Source organism: Dromiciops gliroides, chromosome 1, assembly GCF_019393635.1.
Source record: "Dromiciops gliroides isolate mDroGli1 chromosome 1, mDroGli1.pri, whole genome shotgun sequence".
NCBI lineage: Eukaryota > Metazoa > Chordata > Mammalia > Microbiotheria > Microbiotheriidae > Dromiciops > Dromiciops gliroides.
Window position 1 is genome coordinate 571,540,412 of NC_057861.1, and position 23,565 is coordinate 571,563,976.

General features: G+C 37.4%; 1 protein-coding gene across 1 annotated transcript in view; it reads right to left on the bottom strand.

Annotated features, from left to right (window-relative positions):
• Positions 1–23,565, bottom strand: part of TMC1 (transmembrane channel like 1) — a 195,530-nt gene that overhangs the window by 21,134 nt on the left and 150,831 nt on the right. The window contains 5 exon segments of the mRNA XM_043999157.1: positions 2,135–2,202; positions 8,157–8,285; positions 12,924–13,085; positions 13,371–13,550; positions 17,789–17,983. Coding sequence (XP_043855092.1) covers positions 2,135–2,202; positions 8,157–8,285; positions 12,924–13,085; positions 13,371–13,550; positions 17,789–17,983 — 734 coding nt within the window.

Consider the following 23,565-nt stretch of genomic DNA (forward strand, 5'->3'; position numbering starts at 1 on the left):
AATGGAGAAAATTAGCAGAAATCTCACTATCATCCTTTTCTTGACACTAAGTCATTTGCTGGTGCAAGGGGATCTTGAAAACAGAAGATGGTAGGTATATTGTTTTTTCTCCTCATATTACTGCAGCAAGGTGATTTTAAAATTTATCAGAAGAAACCAATCTGACAGTACACAGTGATTCAATTATTCAGACCATAAATAATTTAAATATTTGACCAGTAGATGAAGGTTCTTCCTAAAGTATTTACAGTAGATTATCAGTACGTTCCATAAAGTACTGAATAATTAGTAGAATATAAATTGAAAGACTATAGCATGATAGTAGATGTAGATATGTAGATATAGATAGTAGAATGATATTTTGTTGGGCATATATGGCATAACAGTATAAAATAGATCAACTATAACCATTTCTATGGTTAGTTTAAAATGACTGCTCCAGATGAAGTATATCATTTGATTCCATTTTTTAAATTAAAAATGTTTCTACTATTAAAATTAATTTCCATTATAGAAATTCCTTGCCAATTTGCTAAAGGTTTTATGAAGAGAATTGGTGAAGATATAACTGAAACTGACTCATCAACTGTTGGAACCAGGAGAGAAATTAGATATCTTCCAGTTTAAGCCCTTCATTTAATAAATGAGGAATTCAAGGCTCAACAACTAGTAATTTTACAAAAGAACCTTTGTCACCTAGATCTAATTCTAAAACTCAACATCTTTACATCACCTAGGAACTTGCATAGCACTGGGAACTTGGGATAGCTAGGCAAATAAAGCGCTGGGTCTGGAGTCAGGAAGACGAGTTCCAATCTAGCCTCAGACTAGCTATGTGACCCTAAGCAAATCACTTAACTTTTGATTGTCTTGGTTTCCTTATATATAAAATGGGGATCATAACCCTTTCCAGGGTTGTTATGAGGATCAAATGAGATAACTGTAAAATGCACAGTACCTGGCACATAGTAAATGCTATATAAATGTTAACTATTCTTATTATGGAAAGCATTGTTATTTATTTATTTTAAATAATAATAAATTATTTAAATAATAAATAAGTTAAAGTTTTGCATTCCATAATCTATCCCTCCTTTCCTCTCTCCCCTCCCCCCTTCCTTGAGGCAGTAAGCAATCAGATACAGGTTATACATGTACAATTAAGTAAAACATTACCATATCAGTCATTTTATATAAGAAAACTTGAATAAGAGGAAAAAAATGACAGAATGTGAAAAATAGCATGCTTCAGTCTGTGTTTAATCAATATCATGTCTTTCTTTGGAGGTATGTAGTAAAGCATTGTTATTTAAATATTTGTAATAATTACATGAGAATCAGTGTGATATTGTGAATAGCAAGTTGGTCTTTGCTTCTAATACATATTGTTTATATATACTGAGCATATATATACACATACACACATACACATACATATCCAAACATTCAAGCTACTTCTAACAATTTAGAAAATTAAAGTTAAAATGCACTTTCCTTTAAAATGTAAATACACATAAATGTATATGTAAATATACATATACATACATTAACACACACATAAATGTATGTATGTATGTATGATGATGATGATGGGAAAATCACTTCATCTAATCATCATGGGCAACTCACTTAATCTTGCTTGAAGCTACTAAGACTGTTTTGGAGAAAGAAGTTTCTACACAGAGTTCCCTTTACTTATGAAATAAAAGGTCAGGACAAAAAAATTACTTGCAATAAAGTAATATTGTGAAATATTATTTAAACATTTAAAGAACCTTCATAGTTAATATGTGTGGCAGTATTGAAATTGGGTAAAATTCTTCATATAGTTCCTGGTTTCATAAATGTTGAAAAATATTTCAAAAAAGTCCTGCCAAGTGGACCCATGGACAAGGTCATCATCCATCCTCCAGAAAACATCTGGAGAAAAATGGCTATGCAAACAGATGCTATATGCACTTGAAGGTTAAGATTTCAAGGATGAATCAACCATAGACATTTTGTACTCAATGCAGGGAACTGTCATATTGTTCCCTAAAGTACAGAATCCTTTGATAGGAGGTCATTCTCTTACATGAGGATATGTGCCCTTTCTTTTTCCTTCCAATCCTAAACCACCATAAACTTTGCCTACCAGATCATGCCTTGATTGAAGATCAGTGCTAGGACATTGCCGCTGATATCAAATTCAGTGTAAGATGGCTAAAAGGAAACAAAATATTTTCATAAGGTTAGGCTCACAATGATTTCAAACAGAACAAGTGCCTTTCCTGCCTTCATGGGCAGGAAAAATAATTTTCATTCAACACTAACAAAATAATATTACTAGAATAGAATATGACAACAATAATTTATTAAGTAACTCCTTGTGCAGAGCATCATGCTAAGCACAAGAATGGGAGGAGAAAAATACAAAGGTTTGATAAGACATATTTCCTGTCTTCAAAGGCACTAGTTAGTGGGGAGATACAAAAGCATCAATAAAGTTATAACATATACTATAAGATAAACTCATTAAAAGTTACTAGCAAGGGGGCAGCTAGGTGGCACAGTGGATAGAGCACCAGCCCTGGAGTCAGGAGTACTGAGTTCAAATCCGGCCTCAGACACTTAACACTTACTAGCTGTGTGACCCTGGGCAAGTCACTTAACTCCAACTGCCTCACTAAAAAAAGTTACTAGCAAGATGGTGGATTGATGCCAAGAAGTTGCCAGAGATCTTCCCAATTTCTCTCAGAAACAATGTTAAATAAAGCCTCCAAAAGAATTCTGGAATGATAGAACCCACAAAAAGTTGGAGTGAAAGCATTTTCCTGCCGAAGATAACTTAGAACATAGCTTCTTAAAATGTGGGGGTTGCAAAAAATATGATATGTAAGTATTTATTTTATATTCCTATATACTCAGAGTCATGTAAAAATGTTTTGGGGCAGCTAGGTGGCAGAGTGGATAGAGCACTGGCCCTGAAGTCAGGAGTACCTGAGTTCAAATCCGGCCTCAGACACTTAACACACACTTACTAGCTGTGTGACCTTGGGCAAGTCACTTAACCCCAATTGCCTCACTTAAAAAAAATTAAATTTAAAATGTCTTATGAGGGAAAAAGTTTAAGAAGCCCTGATTTAGAAGGATTCCAGGCTTTCCTGTTTCACTTGGGTAAAAGTGGAGCACAGCCCAGAGCAGACGGTGTCCACACAGGCCAGGGGGAGGCTTTTAACCACAGCAGAGATCAGCAATCAAGGCCCCATGGTCCTGGCTCAGGAGGCCAGTGGCACAGCTGGTCAGCTGTGAGGCCCCCAGCATAGATGACAAATTCTCAGCCCCAGCACAAGCTACCAGCCCCAGAAACACCAGTGTAAGAAGCTTTAAATAGAGACCCCTGTACCCCAGGAGAAGAGCTCAACTATTAAAAGTGAGCAAAAAACAAAAAGAGCCCTGACCATAGAAAGCTACTATTATGACAGGGAATATCAAAACACAAACTCAGAAAAGGACAAAAATGTCAAAAGGTCTACATGTGAAATCTCAAAGGGGAATATGAATTGGTTCCAAGTTCAAAAAGCGATCTTGGAAGATCTGAAAAGGTATTTTAAAAATCAAGGGGTAGAAGAAAATTGGGAAAAGAAATTAATTATACAAGAAAATTATGAAAAAAAGAGTTAACAGTTGGGAAGCAGAAGCACAAAAACTAACTGAAGAAAACATCCCAAAAGAAAAAAATCGGCCATATGAAAAAAAAAATCCACTGAAGAAAAACAACTTTAAAAGTAGAATAGGTCAACTGAAAAAGGAGCTAAGTGAAGAAAATAATTCTTTAAAAATTAGAATTGGCCAAGTAGAAGCTAATGACTCTATGACTCAAGAAGCAGTCAAACAGAGTGAGCTCTCAAACTCATGACAGGATCACTCCAAAAAAACATCCAAATAATGCCATAGGACAATGCCTAGAGCAGCAAAACCCACAGAAGAATGTGTTGAAATCATCTTCTAACCAAGAACGGCTTGGAAGGTCAGAAGGAGGGAGCTGCTATGCTGAGACAGGAGTGGAGCCCAATCCCATAGTCACCCTGACACAGATCCAGTCCCAGGAAGGTCTCACCAAGAGAAGGAGACCCCTAGAGCCTCTGAATCAGCTGAAGCACTAGTGTCATCTGCAACTAAGCTCACAGTCTGGTGAGAGGGCTGAGCCCTTGGCAGGGGGGAAACTACAGGAGTCTATGCTGGTGCTGAGGCAGAACTTGGGTTTTTCACCCTTGCTGGGAACCAGGAGGTATGCTTGAGTAGCAGTGGCCCAGGTGGTGGAGGGGCACAGGCTCATCAGAGCTGACAACCACAATACACAAAGCTGGTTGATTAGCAAGTTGGTCTGGGGTCATCTACAGACCAGGGAACAGGCCAGGTGAGTGAGGAACCTGATTCTCCTTAAATCATAGCACCTGGGACTTCTGAAGCTTGGGATACTCCACCCTGGAAATAGTGCCCCACTTTAAGGGGCTAAAAGTCAAGTAAAAGAAAGGCAAGATGAGCAGACAGAGAAAGGTGAGGACCATAGAAAGTTTCTTCGGTGACAAGGGAGATTCAGGTGCACCCTCAGAGGAAGATGTCAACATCAGGGCCCCTATATCTAAAGCTTCCAAGAAAAATATGAATTGGTATCAGGCATAGAGGGCTCAAAAAGGACTTTGAAGATAAAGTTAGAGAGGTAGAGGAAAAAATGGAAAGAGAAATGAGGGTGATGCAGGAAAGACATGAGAAAAAAGTCAACAGCTTGAAAAGCCAAATTGGCCAAATGGAAAAGGAGGTACAAAAGCTCTCTGATGAAAATAATTGCCTAAGAATGAGGATTGAACAAATGGAAGCCAGTGACTTTATGAGAAACCAAGACACAATAAAGCAAATCCAAATGAATAAAAAATAGAGGGCAATGTGAAATATCTTCTGGGAAAAACTGCTGACCTGGAAAATAGGTCCAGGAAAGATAATTTGAAAATTACTGGTCTACCTGAAAACCATGATCAAGGAAAGAGCTTACACATCATATTCCAAGAAATTGTCAGGGAAAATTGCCCTGATATTCTAGAAGCAGAAGCTAAAATAGACATTGAAAGAATCCACTGATCACCTCCTGAAAGAGATCCCAAAAGGAAAACTCCTAGGAATATTATAGCCAAATTCCAGAGCTCTCAGGTCAAGGAGAAAATATTGCAAGCTGCCAAAAAGAAAGAATTCAAGCACAGTGGAGCCCCAGTCAGGATAGCACAAGATCTAGCAGCTTCTACATTAAAGGACTGAAGGTCATGGGATATGATATTCCAGAGGGCAAAGGAATTGGGATTACAACCAAGAATCACCTACCCAGCAAAACTGAGCATAATCTTTCAGAGGAAAAAATGGGACTTTAATGAAAAAGAGGACTTTCAGGTATTCATAATGAAAAGACCTGAACTGAATGGAAAATTTGACTTTCAAATACAAGACCCTAGAGAACCATAAAAAAATTGCAGTTGGGGGGACATACGTGGGGTCGTACAGTGGGCGACTGTCTTGTGTCTGAGGCCAGGTTTTGGTTGGGATGCCCCTGGGTCCACGGTGGATGCTTTGTCCACTGTGTCATACTATTGTTGCTTCAGGATATTATTATCCCAATCTCACAATAGCCTTCTAACTAGTCTCCTTGTCTATAGTCTCTCTTTTCTCTGATCCATCATCTTTATATTTGCCAAAATAATCTTCCAAAAGTACAACTCTGATTAAGTGACCCCTTGCCTCAAAAATCTTCATGTTTTCTCTTTGGCAAAATAGAAATTGTTCAGCCTTTTGCAATCTGCCTCCAACCTACTATTGCAGTCTTAGCTTGTTTTATTCTCCTATACATTCACATATTCTAGCCAAACAGGACTATTAAGTTGTCCCTTAATCTCATCCTGTCCCCTCCTGCCTCCATACATTTCTAAAGGTCATTTTTTCCCCAGTACATTTCTATTTGGGGAAAGTCCTATCTTTCTTCAAGGACTATTTCAGGGGTCATTTCCAACATGAAGATTGGATGTTACACTTCTTTAATAGGTGTTATTACTCTTCTAATTTTATAGATGAGAAACTTAAATTCAGGATGCTATTTAATTCTCATTTTATGGATGTCAGTCAACAAGGTGCCATTCTAAGTGTTAAAAATATGCCCACCTTTCACATAAAAGGGGGCAAACAATGTTTAAGTGACATGTCCAAGGTCACGTAAGGTTTGTAAACAAGATTCAGGTCTAGGTCTTCCTAACTCCAAATCCAGCAACCATTTACAAAGTTTACAAACCTTACGTGACCCTAGACAAGTCACTTAAACATTGTTTGCTCCCATTTTTGTGAGAGGTGGGCGTATCACCTTGCTGACTGACATTCATAAAATGAGAATTAAATAGCATCTTATCTATAAAATTGGGAGAGTAATAACACCCATCAAAGATAACTTCCAATCTTTATGTTGGAAATGACTCCTGAAACAGACCTTGAATCCATTCGATTGGATGAGTAGAAAAAAGCCTTAAACTTAGACTCATATGACTTGGGTTCAATCTCAGCTCAATTTACAAGTTGAATGACCTCAGACAAATTACATTTTTTTGATCCTCAATTGCCTCATCTGAAAAAGAAAAACTTGTACTTCTTACTGTACTTCAGAGACTAGGTTTTTTTTTTTTGGTTGTTTGTTTTTGTGGGGCAATGAGGCAATGTGTGACTTGCCAAGGGTCACACAGCTAGTAAGTGTCAAGTGTCTGAGGCTGGATTTGAATTCAGGTCCTCCTGAATCCAGGGCTGGTGCTTTATCCACTACGCTACCTAGCTGCCCCCAGACTAGTTTTAATCAACCAATCCATCGATGAGAATGATGACAAGTATTTATCAATGTAAATACAAAACCAAAAATGTATTTCTTGCCTTCAGGGAGCTCACATTCTAATGAGGGAAATAATAATGTTTGTATTTATGTATGCCTAGTACTAGTATATAGTCAGTAGGCATTTAATAAATGCTGGTTGAAATTATTGTATGGTTCAAGTGGAATAATGTATGTAAAATACTTTGTATATAGAATTATGTTTTCAGCCTCCTTGCTGCTCCTCACATAGGATATTTTATTTTTCTATCATTATGCCTTTGCCCAGACTCATGGAACTTACCACTCTTATCTTTACCTATGCCTCTTAGAATATGTAGTTCCTTCAAAAAAGTTCTCTTAAATTCTACATCCTACATGAGACCCTTCTTAAACACTTAGCTGATGGTTCTCCTTTCCCCTGATCTTGTGTAAACAGCTTGAGGTCAAGGTAGGTCCTTAATAAATGTTTGTTGATTGAATGACCAAGTAAAGTATACATTATTTTAATTCAAGATAAGATATAGGAAGCAAAGAATATAGTCTTGCACAGGCCCAACTAGGTACAATCCTAGTGGAGAGATACATGGAAACGAGGAAACATAAGGCTCAATATCATCTCTAATACTTTCTTTAGAGGCAAGGAAGTGACTTGATAGCACTAATGATGGGAGGAAAGGGAGAGTAGAAGAGTGAAAATGCTAGAGTAATAAGACTTGGAGTCTCAGCCTTTTACTTTGTGCCTCATCTCAAATCCTGAAAAAGATTAGGGGAGGGGTTGAAGTGAATAATGATCATCAGGGTAAACACCCCAAGATTTTGAGGAAAGATAGTAAAACCAGAAGAATTCTTTATCAATATTTCAAATAGACACAAGGACAGTAACATAGCTGATGTTATATCCTTTACCCCCTGCCTTACTATTAGAAATATGAGAAGTTGGGGAGGGGAAGGAAAAAATAGGAGTAGTGGCCACTGACCCAATAACCTACCATATTTTCAAAACTGATCTCAACCAACAGATTAGGACCTTCACCCTCCTTATCCCATTCCATGCTCCTCAGACACATTCTGCTTTCATGATTCTGGGCTTATTTAACTTGTGATACAATTTAGTATTGACTTTTCTTTTATTCCTCAGTCTTTTAACTATCACTTGCAGCCTCAAACATTTTGTATTTATCCTGTGAAAAGTACTATGAGATACTTAGTGTGATGAGCTACAAAGAAGTAAGTGACCCTGAAACAATCTACTGAGAACTAAGGCAACCAAATCAGTACTTACATAGCCATATTCCAGGTCCCAGCACCAGCAGTAATTGCAAAACCTGACAAAGCAGGCTCTTACAAAGTCACCAATGAGAATTGTGACATAAGTTGTCAGGACATCAGACACAGTCAGTCGCACAAATTCCTGTTGAGAGATTATCAATCAATCAACAAATAGATAAATCAACATTTAGTAAGTGCCTATGTGTCAGGCCCTGTCCTAAGAAATAGGCATACAAAAAGAGGCAAAAGACAGTCCCTACTTTCAAGAAGCTTTAATCTAATGGATTGTCAATAATGAATTATCAATATCAAAACAATTATTCTTCTTTGAGATAGTGGGTAGCAGTAGGACTAAGAAATCCTAGGTTTGAATGTTGCCTCTTATACTTGCTAGGTGACACAATGGATAAAATAGACTTAGACTAAAGCCTGCCTCAGACACTGACCCTAGGAAAATGGCTTCCTCATCTACAAAATGGGAACAATAAAAGCCCTTACCTCCTAGGGTTTGTTGTGAAGATAAAATGAGTCAACATTTGAAAAGTGCTTTGCAAACCTAAAAGTACCTAAAAATATGAGGTATTATGAACAAATATCTGAACCTGTCACAAGGTTGTTGTGAGATTCAAATTATATGATGTAAGTAAGCAGTACTTGGTACTTTAGCTTCCAACGCCTGGCTGCCTTCTCTTCTCCCTTCCAAGCTATTTCAGGGACCTAGCCCAAAGTAAAGGAACAGCAATAAAGCATCACAGATTTAGAGCTGAGAGGGACTTTGGAGGCCATCCTTTTCAACTCCCTTATCTTCTCTACTTCCATTTCAAATATCCTAGGGAAAACTGTTGCCTAAATCAATCTACCTTGCATTTAACTAATATTATAATATGCATGGGTGCTTGCATTACGGTGTGTTGTATATATTTGTGAGAGATAACATAGTGTGTTTTACTCAGAGGAACCTGGTCATATATTTTGTTATTTCCTTAGTTTCTAGCTTACATCCTGACTTTGTGTAACTTCAGGGACATGCTGGTTATACCATAAACCTTAGCCCCCCAGCATGAGCTCATGATCAGAGTATGCTATACATCGTGCCTTCTCTGATTGGGTTAGATGTTGCATATAGATTCTAAGTCCTGTTGACCAGCCAGTGGGAGTTGGACAGGGGTTGGAAGGAGTATTGCATTAGGATTGTAAAGAATTGTTATTTGAAGTTTTTATGACCCCATCTTTTGACTAGAATTTTTTTTTTAAAACCTCAGCATGCACACTGGCCTCTGGGGCTCTGCAAATGGCACGGTGCTCCACCCACTGGTTGTAGCCTTTGCCATGGCGCTGGCACCTCTCGTCATCACCACTCGCCGACACCTACATGGGCCTGGCAAAATTATAATGATTGGAAGCCTAGTGAAGGCAGTCATGTTTTTTTAAAAAATTCTAGCCAAAAGATGGGGTCATAAAAACCTCAAATAACAATTAATTCTTTACAGGATCATATATAATACTTATTTATGAACTTGTGGGCATGCTTACTATACGTGGCTTTGCTCCCTTTCTCAAGAAAAAAAAAAAAACTCCTTTTTTTTTTTGCTTTCACTTTCTGACTCCAGGTATTTATCTTGAGTAGGTGGTCTCTTGTCCCACACATATTTATGTTATATTTATTTTTATATATACTCGTCTCTTCTATTAGAATATAATCTCTTAAAGAGTAGGCGTTGTTTAATTCTTTGTATTTGTATCCCTGTGTGGCATATAGTAGGTGCTCCATACATACTTGTTGACTGATTGATTACTAATATTGTAAGTAAAATTTCCCTTAGAAAACTTAGAAAGGGGGAGAAAAGAACATCTAATAATCAACTCAATTCTAAGGAGGAGAGAACTTGACCAAAATTGTTCATATCTCAGTGAAAATAAGTTGCACCTTAGAGAGAGCCAAAGAGAATCAGAAGGACAGATCAGGATGTCTGACTAGTTAGAAAAGCTCACTTAAAATTCAGGGCCTTTGGAGAAGATATGCAACACAGTGAAATTTTCAAAGTTTAGCTTTTAATTTTTTGGCATGTTTTTTAATCTATCTATACTATTTCTGTTAGTCTTCCCTTAAAAAAAAATGAGGACCAAACCATTAATTGATCTTACAAAACCATGGCCTTGCTAACCCTGCTATTTCTTAATCTTTGTTGTATTCACTTTGTTCTCATGCTTTCCACCTGTTTTATCAGAAATCCCATTCCCCCCCATTCAGTCATCTCTTAAGTGCTAAATGCTTTTTCAGAGAAAGAAGGACAGAAAGAAAACACTCTCCCAAATAAAATTATTAAAGAAAGACAGGGAGAAGTTCACAAAAAATAGAAATAGAGAGAGGAAGGAGGTAGGGAAAGAAAGAGGGAGAGAGAAAACAAGGAAAAAGGAAGAGAGGGGGAAGAAAGGTAAGAAAAAGAGAAGAGGGGCAGCTAGGTGGCGCAGAGGATAGAGCACCAGCCCTGGAGTCAGGAGTACCTGAGTTCAAATCTGGCCTCAGACACTTAACACTTACTAGCTGTGTGACCCTGGGCAAGTCACTTAACCCCAATTGCCTCACTAAAAAAAAAATAATAAAAAGAAAAAGAGAAGAGAGAAAGAGTGAAACAGAGAGAAAGAGAGTCAGAGAGATGCAAAGAAATTCACTAGAAGTTTTAAAAAAACCAACCAGATCAATACTTCGTAACAGAACAAACTGCATAGTCCAGGGTCTTCAGAAAACAAAAGATTTAATCAATGAATTTCCACCTTTGCTCTGAGTCAATATGCTAGGAAGGTCATGTAAGCTTCTCTATATTCAGAAACTGAAGGACATTGTTAGATTACATTGGCAATTAAATCCAACCAATGTGACAAGCTTGTTCTTTGCAAACCCCGAATAGGTTTACAGCAGATATTAACTAAATGTCAGTTTAATTAAAGCTTTTATTAAGCACTTACTATGTGCCAGAAACTGTTCTTAGCCCTGGGGGATACAAAGAAAGGGGAAAAAAAAACATCTCCTGCCTTCTAGGTGCTTTCATTCTAATTGAGAAAATACATAAACAAGCTTAGACCATAAAGCATGGTGAATAGAAATAAAATTCTGAGGTTATTATAACCACAAATCCTTGGTTTATGAGAGTGTGTTAGGCTTGGAGATAACAAAGTAGTTATATATTAGGGATGCCTAGATTTTCCTTGAGAGAATCCTGAAACATGTCTTATGGAGCCCTGGTTTTCTTTGAATATCTAAAAACCCCATAACTATGCAAGGATCCCAATTTTCAGGTAGTTTCTTCATTATTATCTCTACTGGCTTGAGGATCCCTAAAACATGTTGTCCAAAGCCCTGCCAGCTGTTTCTTATTTTCTTTGTTAAGACATCACAGGAATGGAAATTGCCTATAAATACTTATCATAGAAACAAACATCCTAAAAAAGAGCCATAACCAGGAATTTTCAAACCCAGGGAAAAATGAATTTAACAGGCAGGTACAGAGGACAATATGCCCTGGATGCAGCTGCATTAGCAGAAGGGAATTACCCATCACCAGAAAGTGTTGTTGTTGGTTGTCCTTTATTCTCAAAGAGGACCATGACATCTGGATGATGTCATGACTTGCAGTGAATTAGATCTAAGTGAGGGAGAGCTGTGCAAAGTTGGTTACAACCTCACTCTCTCCTTCAGAGCCATCTGAGTTCAGTGGCAAGATATATATCATGAAGACTGGAGATGGCCCCAGATGTTTGAGGCAATTGGGGTTAAGTGACTTGCCCAGGGTCCCACAGCTAGTAAGTGTTTAAGGTGAGATTTGAACTCAGATCCTCTTGACTTCTGAGTTTTAATGTTATCAATGGTACTTGACCTCTCAACCCTTGGAAGGTGAGAAAAAGAGAAAGTATTAGAAAAGTAAGCCCAAAGAGAAACATGCCACAGTAACAGACCCCTAAAGCTAAGAAAAGGCTAAAGGCGTCTTATGCCCCAAAGAATGACAAGCCAGCAGAGGAACTTTATCCTCCCTACATGTTAGCACCCTGGGGGGTCACCCCAACTATCTTACAATATTGGTCATGTTTGAACCTACCTCCTGATTGAAAGGAAGGATATCTGTAAAATGGAATGAAATGATAAAAACAATAGATTTGTTAACCAGATATACAATGTAAAAATACTTATAGCATGGTGGTAGCTGCTACAAATTTGCTTAGAAGCACTTAGAACTGGGCTAGTAGGTGACACAGTGGATAGAGCACTGGCATCAGCAAGACTCATCTTCATGAGCTCAAACCCCATTTGCCTTAGTTCCTCATCTGTAAAATGGGCTTCAGAAGGAAATGGCAAACCACTCCAGTATCTTTGCCAAGAAAATCCCAAATAGGGTCATGAAGAGTTGGACACAACTGAAATGACTGAACAACAATTCTTAGAACTATAACCATAATTAGTTTGGGGCAAGGTGTCCAAATGAGAGGACTATCAAAGAAATGTTTTCTGACAATACCTCTAGCCATCCTTCCTTCACATTCCAATAGACTACAGTTCAACATTAGGATTCTATAAACTTTGCCAAACCCATAAATGGCTCATATGCTCTATCTTAGGATATCAAAAGAAATTGAGGAAAGCTCCAATAGCAGGGTAAACTTATGAGAAGACATGGACAAGAGTAAACAAGTAAGATGAGTTTAGTATAGACATCATTTTGTTGAGGTAACAAATCTGTTTGAGTATTTGAGTCCTGAGGCAACCCAGTTCCATTCATTTCATTACCTGTCCTACCATTGTTTCCCAGCAGGGTCCCCTGGGTACATCAGCAGGTTCCACAAAGTAAGGAGGACCAGTGCTGTTTTCACTCTGAGATGAATTGAAGGCTTTGATCATGTTTGCTTCCCATATGGTGATATTTGCCATAACTAATTTCTCTTCTTCCAGCTAGAAAAGCAAACACAAGGAAAATAACCAACCACTTGATTAAACATTAAACATTTATTAAGTACCTGACACTCTGCTAAGCACCAGGAATACAAAAAGTCCTTGCCCTCATAGAGATTACAATCTAATGGGTGAGAAAACAAGCAAATATATACAAAACAAAACAAAAAGGATAAATAGGAAATAATCAACAAAAGGGAAGACTAACACAGTTGTCAGAGGCATCCCTGGCAGTACTACAATTGGAAATCATATGGTGACCAATAATCCAAAAGCAGTACTTACTTTGTTATTGATCTCATCCAACAAGGCAAGAATAAATACATACAAGTTGCCCAGAAGAAGAGCAAAGATGCGACCCAATAGCCATTTCAGAGCTATAAGGGGGTGATAGTTTTCCAGCTCAGCAAATAAATCAAATAGAGTTGGACAGAACATTCCCAGGAGAGACATGATCATATTCATCTGCAAAAATAATTAAATAAATAAATGAAACTGGGAAGAATTCAGTTGAGAGATCTTAAAGTTTTCCCTTTCCCTAAGAGTCTTCATTGGCAACTTTTCTTCAGTCCTTGTAAGGTAAGAGAATGATTTTGGACCACTATGGACCATTATCCAAATGAACAAATAAAAAGCATGTATTAAGTGCTTACTATATTCTAGGAATTATGCTAAGCATAGGTGATTAATTTATTATTTTTATCATTTATTATTAGCTATCATTTATCATATAATTTATTATTATTATTTATCAACTAAATGATTAGGGATACAAATACCATGCAAATAAGATAGTTTCTGCATTCAGGAAGCTCCCTTTGGAAGTGGTTGACTGTGAAGAGTGTTTTGGTTTAGAGGGATGGTGATTGGTAGGCAAGGATGTGCTGGTAAATATTTAACAACCAACTTTTGAGGGGAAAAACATGGGCATGTTTTTAAGTTTAATATGCATCATTAATATTTTCCCATCACTTCTTTAGTTTAGGTAGCAAAACAATAAATCAAAGTCTGATTCATATTTTTTGCCAACTCCTCAGGTATAAGATTTTCAGGAGAGCTGGCTCCAGCACACCCCTGGAAGGAAATGTTGGTGCTGATTTAATTACTGTTGTCAGAACTAGGATTGGAAAGCAGCATGTCATGAGGCTGGCCAGGTAAATGGCATGGTGGTTCTGATTTTGGGTAAAATGAGGTAAGGTTAAACTCCCAACAGGCTTTCTGCTGTGTGTGTTTTTTAAAGTACAGTGGAACATTTTAAAAAATGGTATTAGGGCATTGCTAATCAATTTCATAGATTTTCCCTGTGCTATGACTATATATTGTTATGTTCCTATGGAACATGATTTTACTTATAACAAAACCAACATTATGATAGGAATGACTTGCTTTGAAACAGTTTTTTAATGGAACTTGATTAATAAATCCATTTTCTCCATTTTGCAAGTAAAGTATAGAAGAACATTGTTGTTTAGCCCTGGATAAATTTTTTATTTGCAAAAGTGTGGTTTATTTTTTTCCTTGTAAGTGTATTTTCACCAGTCTTCCCCACACTTTCTACAATTTCATTATCTATTTGCTAGCATAGATCTGGAGTATCATAGAATTAATGATACAGATCATCTAATTCAATCTTCTTATCTTTTAGTGCAATTCAATATTTCACTTCGGTGGGAGTAACAGAATACAAAGAAGCTCTGGAAATAATAGACAAAATACAAATTTAAAAATCTCTGTGACCCTTTAATCTCACTTCTAACTCTCCCCAAATCTCTCCCATTTAATTCCTTCAGACTACCTTGTCACCAATTTACAGAAATTTCCGATCACCCAATTAGTATTTGATGAATACCAAGTGTCAGAGAAATATTTAAGCACCAGTAGCAGCACAAGCAGCAGCAGTAATAATAAGTAGAAAAGACTGTATGGTAATGAGCAAAGCTCATTAGAGTTTGCAAAGCATTCTATATAACAGGAATCACATAAACTACACATTTTCTTTGATCCTCACAATCTCTCAAAACTATTTTTTTGGGGGCAGCTAGGTGGCGCAGTGGATAAAGCACCGGCCCTGGATTCAGGAGTGCCTGAGTTCAAATCCGGCCTCAGACACTTGACACTTACTAGCTGTGTGACCCTGGGCAAGTCACTTAACTCCCATTGCCCCGAAAAACAAACAAACAAACAAAACTATTTTTTTGTGTTGTGTGAGGCAATGAGGGTTAACCAAAAGTAAAGACAAAATTAACTGGGAGTCAGAAGATGCAGATTTCAGGCCTGGCTTAGTAAGTAATTAACTATGAGTTTGGGAAAGATTTTCTTTCTCTTGGCCTTAGTTTCCCCATTTGTAAAATGAGGGATTTAAATAAGATGATCCTTAAGGTCCTTTCTAGCTTTGAAATTTTGATTCCAAATATTGCCAGTTTTAGCATTGATCCATTCATCCAAGGACCATTTAAATAAGACAATGAACTAGATGCAACTGATACAAAAAAAAAGAAAGAAAGAAGAAGAAACATATCTTCCCTCATGGATCTTACTCGATGCAATATAATGCAGAAAAGTAAAATTTAAATATATATAAATATACATAAGTAAATGCTATGTAATATTAGAAGTGGTAAGGGAGGGGGAACATTAATTATTGGAAGACTCAGGAAAGGCTTTCTATTGGAAGTTATTCCTGAGCTGCAGCTTCAAGAGGTAAGGAGGGAGAAAATCATTCTAGGAACTTGAAACAATCTCTTCAAATGCACACAGAGAGGTAAGAGATGGAATGTCATGAATATGGAACAGGAAATAGGCCAGTTTGATTGTAAAACAAATTAGTTGAAGGAGAATAAGGTGAACTAAGCCCAGAAAGATAGTTTGCTGCTAGATTAGAAAAGGCTCAACATGAGATAGAGGAATTGGTATTTTATTTAGAGGTAATAAGGAGCCACTGCAATTTCACAAAAGTGAGATGATTAGGGATACCTAGGAGAAAATAAATTTGTCAGTGATGTGGAAGATTAGAAAGGGAAGAGACTGGAAGCAAGGATACTGAATATAAGTCTGTCGCAGTGTCTAGTAGAGAGGTGTTAAGGGAGAGTCTAAAATAGGGTGGTAGCCCTATAAATGGAGGAAAGGGATGAGCATGAGAGACATCATAGAAGTAGAATTGGCAAGATTAGGCAACTGATTAAATAACGTGGAAGAGTTATGATGATTCTCAGGATCATAGAATCATAGAGTTGATTGCTAATACAAGAATGATGTCCTTAACAGAAATGGAGAAGTTGGGAAGAGGAGTAGACTTAGTAGGTAACTAAAGTGAATTCAATTTGAGAAATATTGAATTTGAAGTATGCTTGAGGTATGTGCAGGTCTACATGGGTAGTTGATGGGTTACTAGAGTTCAGAAGAGACATATTGTTATTGTTGTTGTTTAGTTGGTTTAGTTGTATGCCACTCTTCATAATGCCCTCTCCCCCCAAATTGGGGGTTTTCTTGGCAAAGATACTGGAGTGGTTTGCCTTTTCCTTCTCCAGCTCATTTTACAGATGAAGAAACTGAGACAAACAGGTTAAGTGACTTGCCTAGAATCACACAGCTACTAAATATCTAAGGCCAGATTTGAGCTCAGGTCTTCTTGACTCCAGGCCCAGCATTATATCCACTGTACCTCCTGTTGTCCTCCAGGAGAGACATAAGGACTAGTTATGTAGATTTTGGAATCACATGATGAGAGATGATCATTTAGCCTATATGAGCTGATGAGATCACAGAAAGAGAATATAAAAGCTACAAAGGGTCAAAAGAGATGTTGGATGTTGCAGATTCTTAGAGCTATTCAATTGTCTCTATTTTTCCTATATATTGATATTTGCTCTAACCTTTTATTGCTACTAGTATTTTATTCAGTCAGCTTTGGACATATTTATGAAATAGTGATTGAAATGGAAGGAGAAAGTCAGAATAGTAATTCGGGAGTAATGTGGCTACCTTATTTACAATTCTCTTGGCACTACCAAAGAAAGGAGTGTCCCTCCTAAGGGTAAGGGATGAGAGAAAAGAAAATGAAAATTGTTGTCTGAGGTCCAGAATTTTAAACTGTCATTGGTTCTCAGATTGAGATTAAAGTGACTCTTCATAAACTACTTAATTTATAAATTAACTTATTTATATTACTGTTTGGGTTTGAATTATTAATTATTCAGCAACCAAGAAAGACATTGATGAGGCCCCATGGCCTGTGAGGTCCCTTCAACATTTAAAATCCTAAGAATCTTTTACTTACACCTTTAGCTTCTTTTTATGCCTTCTCCCTAATACCCCTCCTCCCCTGCAATTGTCCCTTCCACTCATCCCTATATTGTTTTCACTGTCCGAACTCAGTCCCTGACCTGCGTTCTTCAACTAACCAGATGTGTGGCCTTGGACAAATCTTCTTGAGTTTTCCACCTTTTACAGTGGAGAAATTTTGGCCCAGGGCAGCTTTTTATTTACTCAAGACTTATTAATTAGTAAATATCAGGAACAAGATCAGAACCCCTGTCTTCTTGATATAGAAGACAAAGGAATAGGAATAGGATGGAATGGAAAACTCAGAGATTGAGGTCAAATAAAATATATAAGCCAATAACAAAAAAACTCAAGGCATGCCTAAAACCCATAAAGTAGTAAATGACAAATTCCAAACACATAGGAAGCATGCAGGGACGAACTTCATTTTTTTCCCACCACCCAAGGGTGTCTGGATCTTGCTGGGCAAATTCCTGGGATCGCTTCACAGCCCAAAAAATGAGATATCCACTTGCACCAAGTGTGAGGAAACAGAAGAAGTTAGCAAGAAACCTCAGGAATCGGATCAAGTGGACGTTTTCTTCCCTTTGGGCTGCAAATTCCTCATCAATAGCTTCCTATAGAGAGGAGAAAAAAAAGGAATAACTGAGTTACCTAAAGGATCATGACTTCATACTTTGTGGGAGCTGAAAGTTGAAAAATCAAAGTTTTCATTAGCCCTCTGGATCAATTCTACATGACAGATGAGATGTATTTGGGAAGAGATGATCTGCTACCTGGAGATACTACCTGGAGACCTTTATCATAGGGGGTAGTCTTGCTTCTTTTGTAGTATTTACAGTAATAACTTGGATAATAGTCTATATTTTGTTCAAATAAATGTTTTTAAAATATATAGACCAAGACCGCAACAAAGAGATATGAAAAAGCTTAACCCCTTTTCCCTTTGTTGAGCTGAGATATCCATGGGTATGAAATATTGCTTAGAATTTTAAATTCTATTAAACATTAAAATAGAGATCCTGAAAACTGAAGGAGAGAGTAATAAAATTGAAAGAAAGAATAAGAATTTTTTCTATGTATTAAAAAGTTTTGATGATTTTTCCCCCTTATTATTTACTTATTTGTTCATTTATTTACTTTAATTCTTTGTTATAAAAGATGGTTCTTTGGGAGGAGGAAGAAAGGGATATAGGAAAAATTCTAGGCAATGTAAAAACAAAAGATATAAATAAAAACAATTTTAAAATTGAAAAATGCCTTTCTTAGGTGGGATGCTAATCCACTGGTGGTGGAATTGGGGAAAGTTCCAACCATTCTGGAGAGCAATTTGGAACTATGCCAAAGGGGCTTTAGAACTACCTTTTGATTAAGCAATACCACTGCTAAGTGGTATCTCAAAAAAGAGAAAAAGATCTACTTGTACAAAAATATTTATAGCAACTCTTTTTGTGGTGGCTAAGAAATGGAAATCAAAGGGATGCTTATAAATTGGGGAATGGCTAAACAAACTCTGGTATATGATGGTGATGGAATACTATTGTGCTATAAGAAATGACAAGCAGGATGATTTCAGAAAGGCCTAGAAAGGAGACTTCCTGGGCAGAGCCAAGTTGGTGGAGGACAGGCAGTGACCTCTCAGAACTCTCCCCCAAATCCCTCTAAATCCCTTCAAATAATGTCATAAGACAATACCTGGAACAGCAGAAATCACAAAGGGACAGGGTAATATTATTTTCCAGCCAAAGACAGCTTGGAAGGTCAGAAGGAGGGATCTGCTGTGCTGGGGCAAAAGTGGAACCCAACCTGAGGCCAAACCAACACAGATCCAGCCCCAGGCAGGCTTCATCAGAGAAAAAGACCTCTGGAGTCTCTGAACTGGCTGCAGCACCAGTGTCTTCTGGAACTAAGCTCATAGTCTGGTGAGAGGGCTGAGTGGTTGGCCAGGGGGAGATTATAGGGGTCTCTGCTGATTCTGAGGTGGAACTTGGTTGTTTTATCCCTGCTGGGAAACAGGAAGCAGCCTTGAGTGGTGGTGGACCAGGTGGGAGATGGGGCTCAGGCATGTGGGAGCCATCAACTCAGTGAAACAAAAATTTTGTTTTCTGGTAGAAGAACAAGTAGGCCTGGGGTTATTTTCAGACCAGAGCACAGGCCAGGCAATTGCAAGACATGCCTCTCCTTAAACTGTATGACCTGGGAACCCCTGAAGGTTGGGACAGTGAAGCCTGGAAGCAGTGGCCCACTTTAAGAAGGAGTAAAGTCAGGTGGAACCAAGATGGCAGAGAGTAGCCATCAAATTGCTTAAGCTCTCCTTCTGTTCCCTCAAAAAGAACATTAAATCAAGTCTCTAGACGGATTCTGAAACTACAGAACCTGCAAAGAACCAGAGAGACACAGTCTTCCAACCAGAGATAATTTAGAAGACTTCAGGAAAGGTCAGTCTGACTCGGGCAAAAGGGAGGTGCAGAGCAGGACGGCAGTGCAGTGCCAAGAGGGTCGGGCAAGTCAGCAGGAAGTTGTGGGCCACAGCTGAGCAACTGAGGCCCCTGGATCCTGGCGCAAAAATCTGGTGGCACAGCAGGACACTGGTGAAACCCACCTGAACCAGCCAAGAGGGCAGGTTGCCAGCTGGAGAGCCACACACAGGTCAGGTATGACCAGGCCTACTGATCCCAGTGTGCTCTGACAGGAAGTCCAGGGCAGGGGAAATCCACAAGCCATAGAGGCCTCAGAGTAGAAAGCCGGTGACACAGCCCCTGTACCCCAGAACAAGAAGCTTGAAACAGGGACCCTGGTGCCCCCAGAGCAGACCTCAACTTAAATAAATAAATAAACAAATAAATAAGCTGCAGTATGAGTAAGAAACAAAAAAGAGCTCTCACCATTGAGAGCTTCTGTATCAACAGGGAAAAGGCAAACACAAACTCAGATGAGGACAATACTCTCAAATTGCCTACATGTGAAGCCTCAAAAGGGAAGATTAATTGGTCTCAAGAACAAAAAGTCTTCTTGGAAGAGCTCAAAAAGGTTTTTAAAAATCAATTGAGAGAGGTAGAAGAAAAAATGGGGAGAGAAATGAAAGCAAAAGAAGAAAATTATGAAAAAAGAATCAGCAGCTTGGAAAAGGAAGCACAAAGATTGACTGAAGAAAACAATTCCTTAAAAAAGTTATCAGGCCAAATGGAAGAAAAAGGTGCATAATCTCATTGAAGAAAACAATGCCTTAAAAATTAAAATTGGACAGTTAGAAGATAATGTCTCCATGAGACACCAAGAATCAGTCAAACAGAATCAAAAAATTGAAAAAATAGAAGAAAATGTGAAATACCTTATTGGAAAGACAACTGACCTGGAAAACAGATCCAGGAGACATAATTTGAAAATCATTGGACTGCCTGAAAGCCATGATCAGAAAAAAGAGTCTAGACACCATATTCCAGGAAATTATTACAGAGAACTGCCCTGATATTATAGAATCAGAGGATAAAATTTTCATTGAAAGAATCCGCTGATAACCTCCTGAAAAAGACCCCAAAAGGAAAACTCCAAGCAATATTGTAGCCAAATTCCAGAATTATCAGGTGAAGGAGAAAATACTCCAAGCAGCCAGAGAGAAACAATTTAAATATTATGGAGCCACGGTCAGGATTGCTCAGGACCTGGCAGCTTCAACATTAAAGGATTGCAAGGCTTGGAATATGATATTCTGGAAGGCAAAGGAGCTTGGATTGCAGCCAAGAACCCAGAAAAACTGAGCATTCTCTTTCAGGGGAAAAGATGGACATTCAATGACACTGGGGACTTTCAAGGTTTTCTGAGGAAAAGACCAGAACTGAATATAAAATTCAATCTTAACATACAAGACTCAAAAGAAGTCTAAAAAGGTAAAGAGGGGAAAAAGAAGTTATTCAATTAGGTTAAACTGTTTACATCTCTACACAGGAGATGTATTTAGGCAGACAGAAGGATTAAACACAGAAGGTATAAATATAAATTGTCTTTGATGTGATGATATAAAGAAAATTAAGGGGTTAAAAAGGGAGTCTATGGGGAGAAGAGGAAAGGGGAGGTGGAATGGGGTGAATTACATCATATGAAAAAAACCTATTACAATAGAGGGAAAGAAGGTAGGGGTTAACATTGTTTCAAGCCTACTCTCATTAGATTTCATTTAAAGAGGGAATAACATATACATTCATTTGGATAAAGAAACTTAGCTTATTCTTTAGGGAAGTAAAAGGGGAAGGGGAAAGGGGAACAGATAGAAAGGGGGTAAAAGCAAGGGAGAAAAGGGTAAAGAAAAGACATGGGGTGATAAAAAGGGAGGGCAGATTGGGAGAGGCAGGGGTAAGAAGCAAAACATTGGTGAGGAGGAATAGGGGGAAAGAAGTGGGGGAAAGCACAAAAGGGAAAATGGAGGGGAATAGACAGTCAGTAATAATAACTGTGAATGTAAATGGGATGAACTCTGCTATAAAACAGAAGTGAATTACAGAGTGGATTAAAAAACAGAATCCTACAATATGCTGTTTACAAGAAACACATTTGAAGCAGAGAGATACACACAGAGTAAAGGTAAAAGGCTGGAGCAGAATATATTATGCTTCAGCTAAAGTGAAAAAAGCAGGGGTAGCAATCCTTATCTCGGACAAAGCACAGGCAAAAATAGATCTCATTAAAAGAGATAAGGAAAGAAACTACATCTTGCTAAAAGGTACTATAGATAATGAAGTAATATCAATATTAAATATGTATGTGCCAACTGGTATAGCACCTAAATTCTTAGAGAAGTTAAATGAGTTACAAGAGGAAATAGACAGTAATACTATACTAGTGGAAGATCTGAATCTTACCCTCTCAGAATTAGATAAATCTAGCCACAAAATAAATAAGAAAGAAGTGAAAGAGATGAATAGAATACGAGAAAAATTAGACATGATAGATGTCTGGAGAAAACTGAATGGGGATAGAAAGGAATATACTTTTTCTCAGCAGTACATGGCACATTTTCAGAAATTGACCATGTATTAGGGCACAAAAACCTCAAAGTCAAATGCAGAAAGGCAGAAATAGTAAATGCATCCTTCTCAGATCATGATGCAATAAAAATCACATGTAAGAAAGAGCCATGAAAAAATAGACTGAAAATCAATTGGAAACTAAATAATTTCATTCTAAAGAATGAATGGATCAAACAACAAATCATAAAAACAATCAATAACTTTATCCAAGAGAATGATAATAATGAGACAACATACCAAAATCTATTGGATGTAGCCAAAGCAGTGCTTAGGGGAAAATTTATAGCTCTAACTGCTTACATGAATAAAAAAGAGAAAAAGGAGATAAATGCATTGGGCATGCAACTTAAAAAGCTAGAAAAAGAACAAATTAGAAATCCCCAATTAGATACTAAACTAGACATCCTGAAAATTAAAGGAGAAATTAATAAAATTGAAAGCAAGAAAAGAATAGAATTAATCAATAAAACTAAGACCTGGTTTTATGAAAAAAAACCAATAAAATAGATAAAATATTGGCTAATTTGATTTAAAAAAAGAAAGAAGAAAACAAAATTACCACTATCAAAAATGAAAGGGGTGATCTTACCACCAATGAAGTGGAAATTAAAGCAATAATTAGGAATTATTTTGCCTAACTGTATGACAATAAATCTGACAATCTAAATTAAATGGATAAATATTTACAAAAATAGAAACTACCCAGGTTAACTGAAGAGGAAATAAAACCCTTAAATAAGCCTATATTAGAAAAAGAAATTGAACAAGCCATTAATGAACTCCCTAAGAAAGAATCCCCAGGGCCAGATGGGTTTACAGGTGAATTCTACCAAACATTTAAAGAACAATTAATTCCAATATTATACAAATTATGTGGAAAAATAGGTGAAGAAGGAGTTCTACCAAATTTGTTTTATGACACAAATATGGTGGTGATACCAAAACCGGCAGAGCAAAAACAGAGAAACAAAATTATAGACCAATTTCACTAATGAATACTGATGCAAAAATATTAAATAAGGTATTAGCAAGGAGATTACAGCAAGTGATCACCAGGATAATACACTATGACCAGCTGGGATTTAAACCAGGAATGCAGGAAAACTATTAACATAATCAACCACATCAATAAGAAAACTAAGCAAAATCATATGATTATCTCAATATATGCAGAG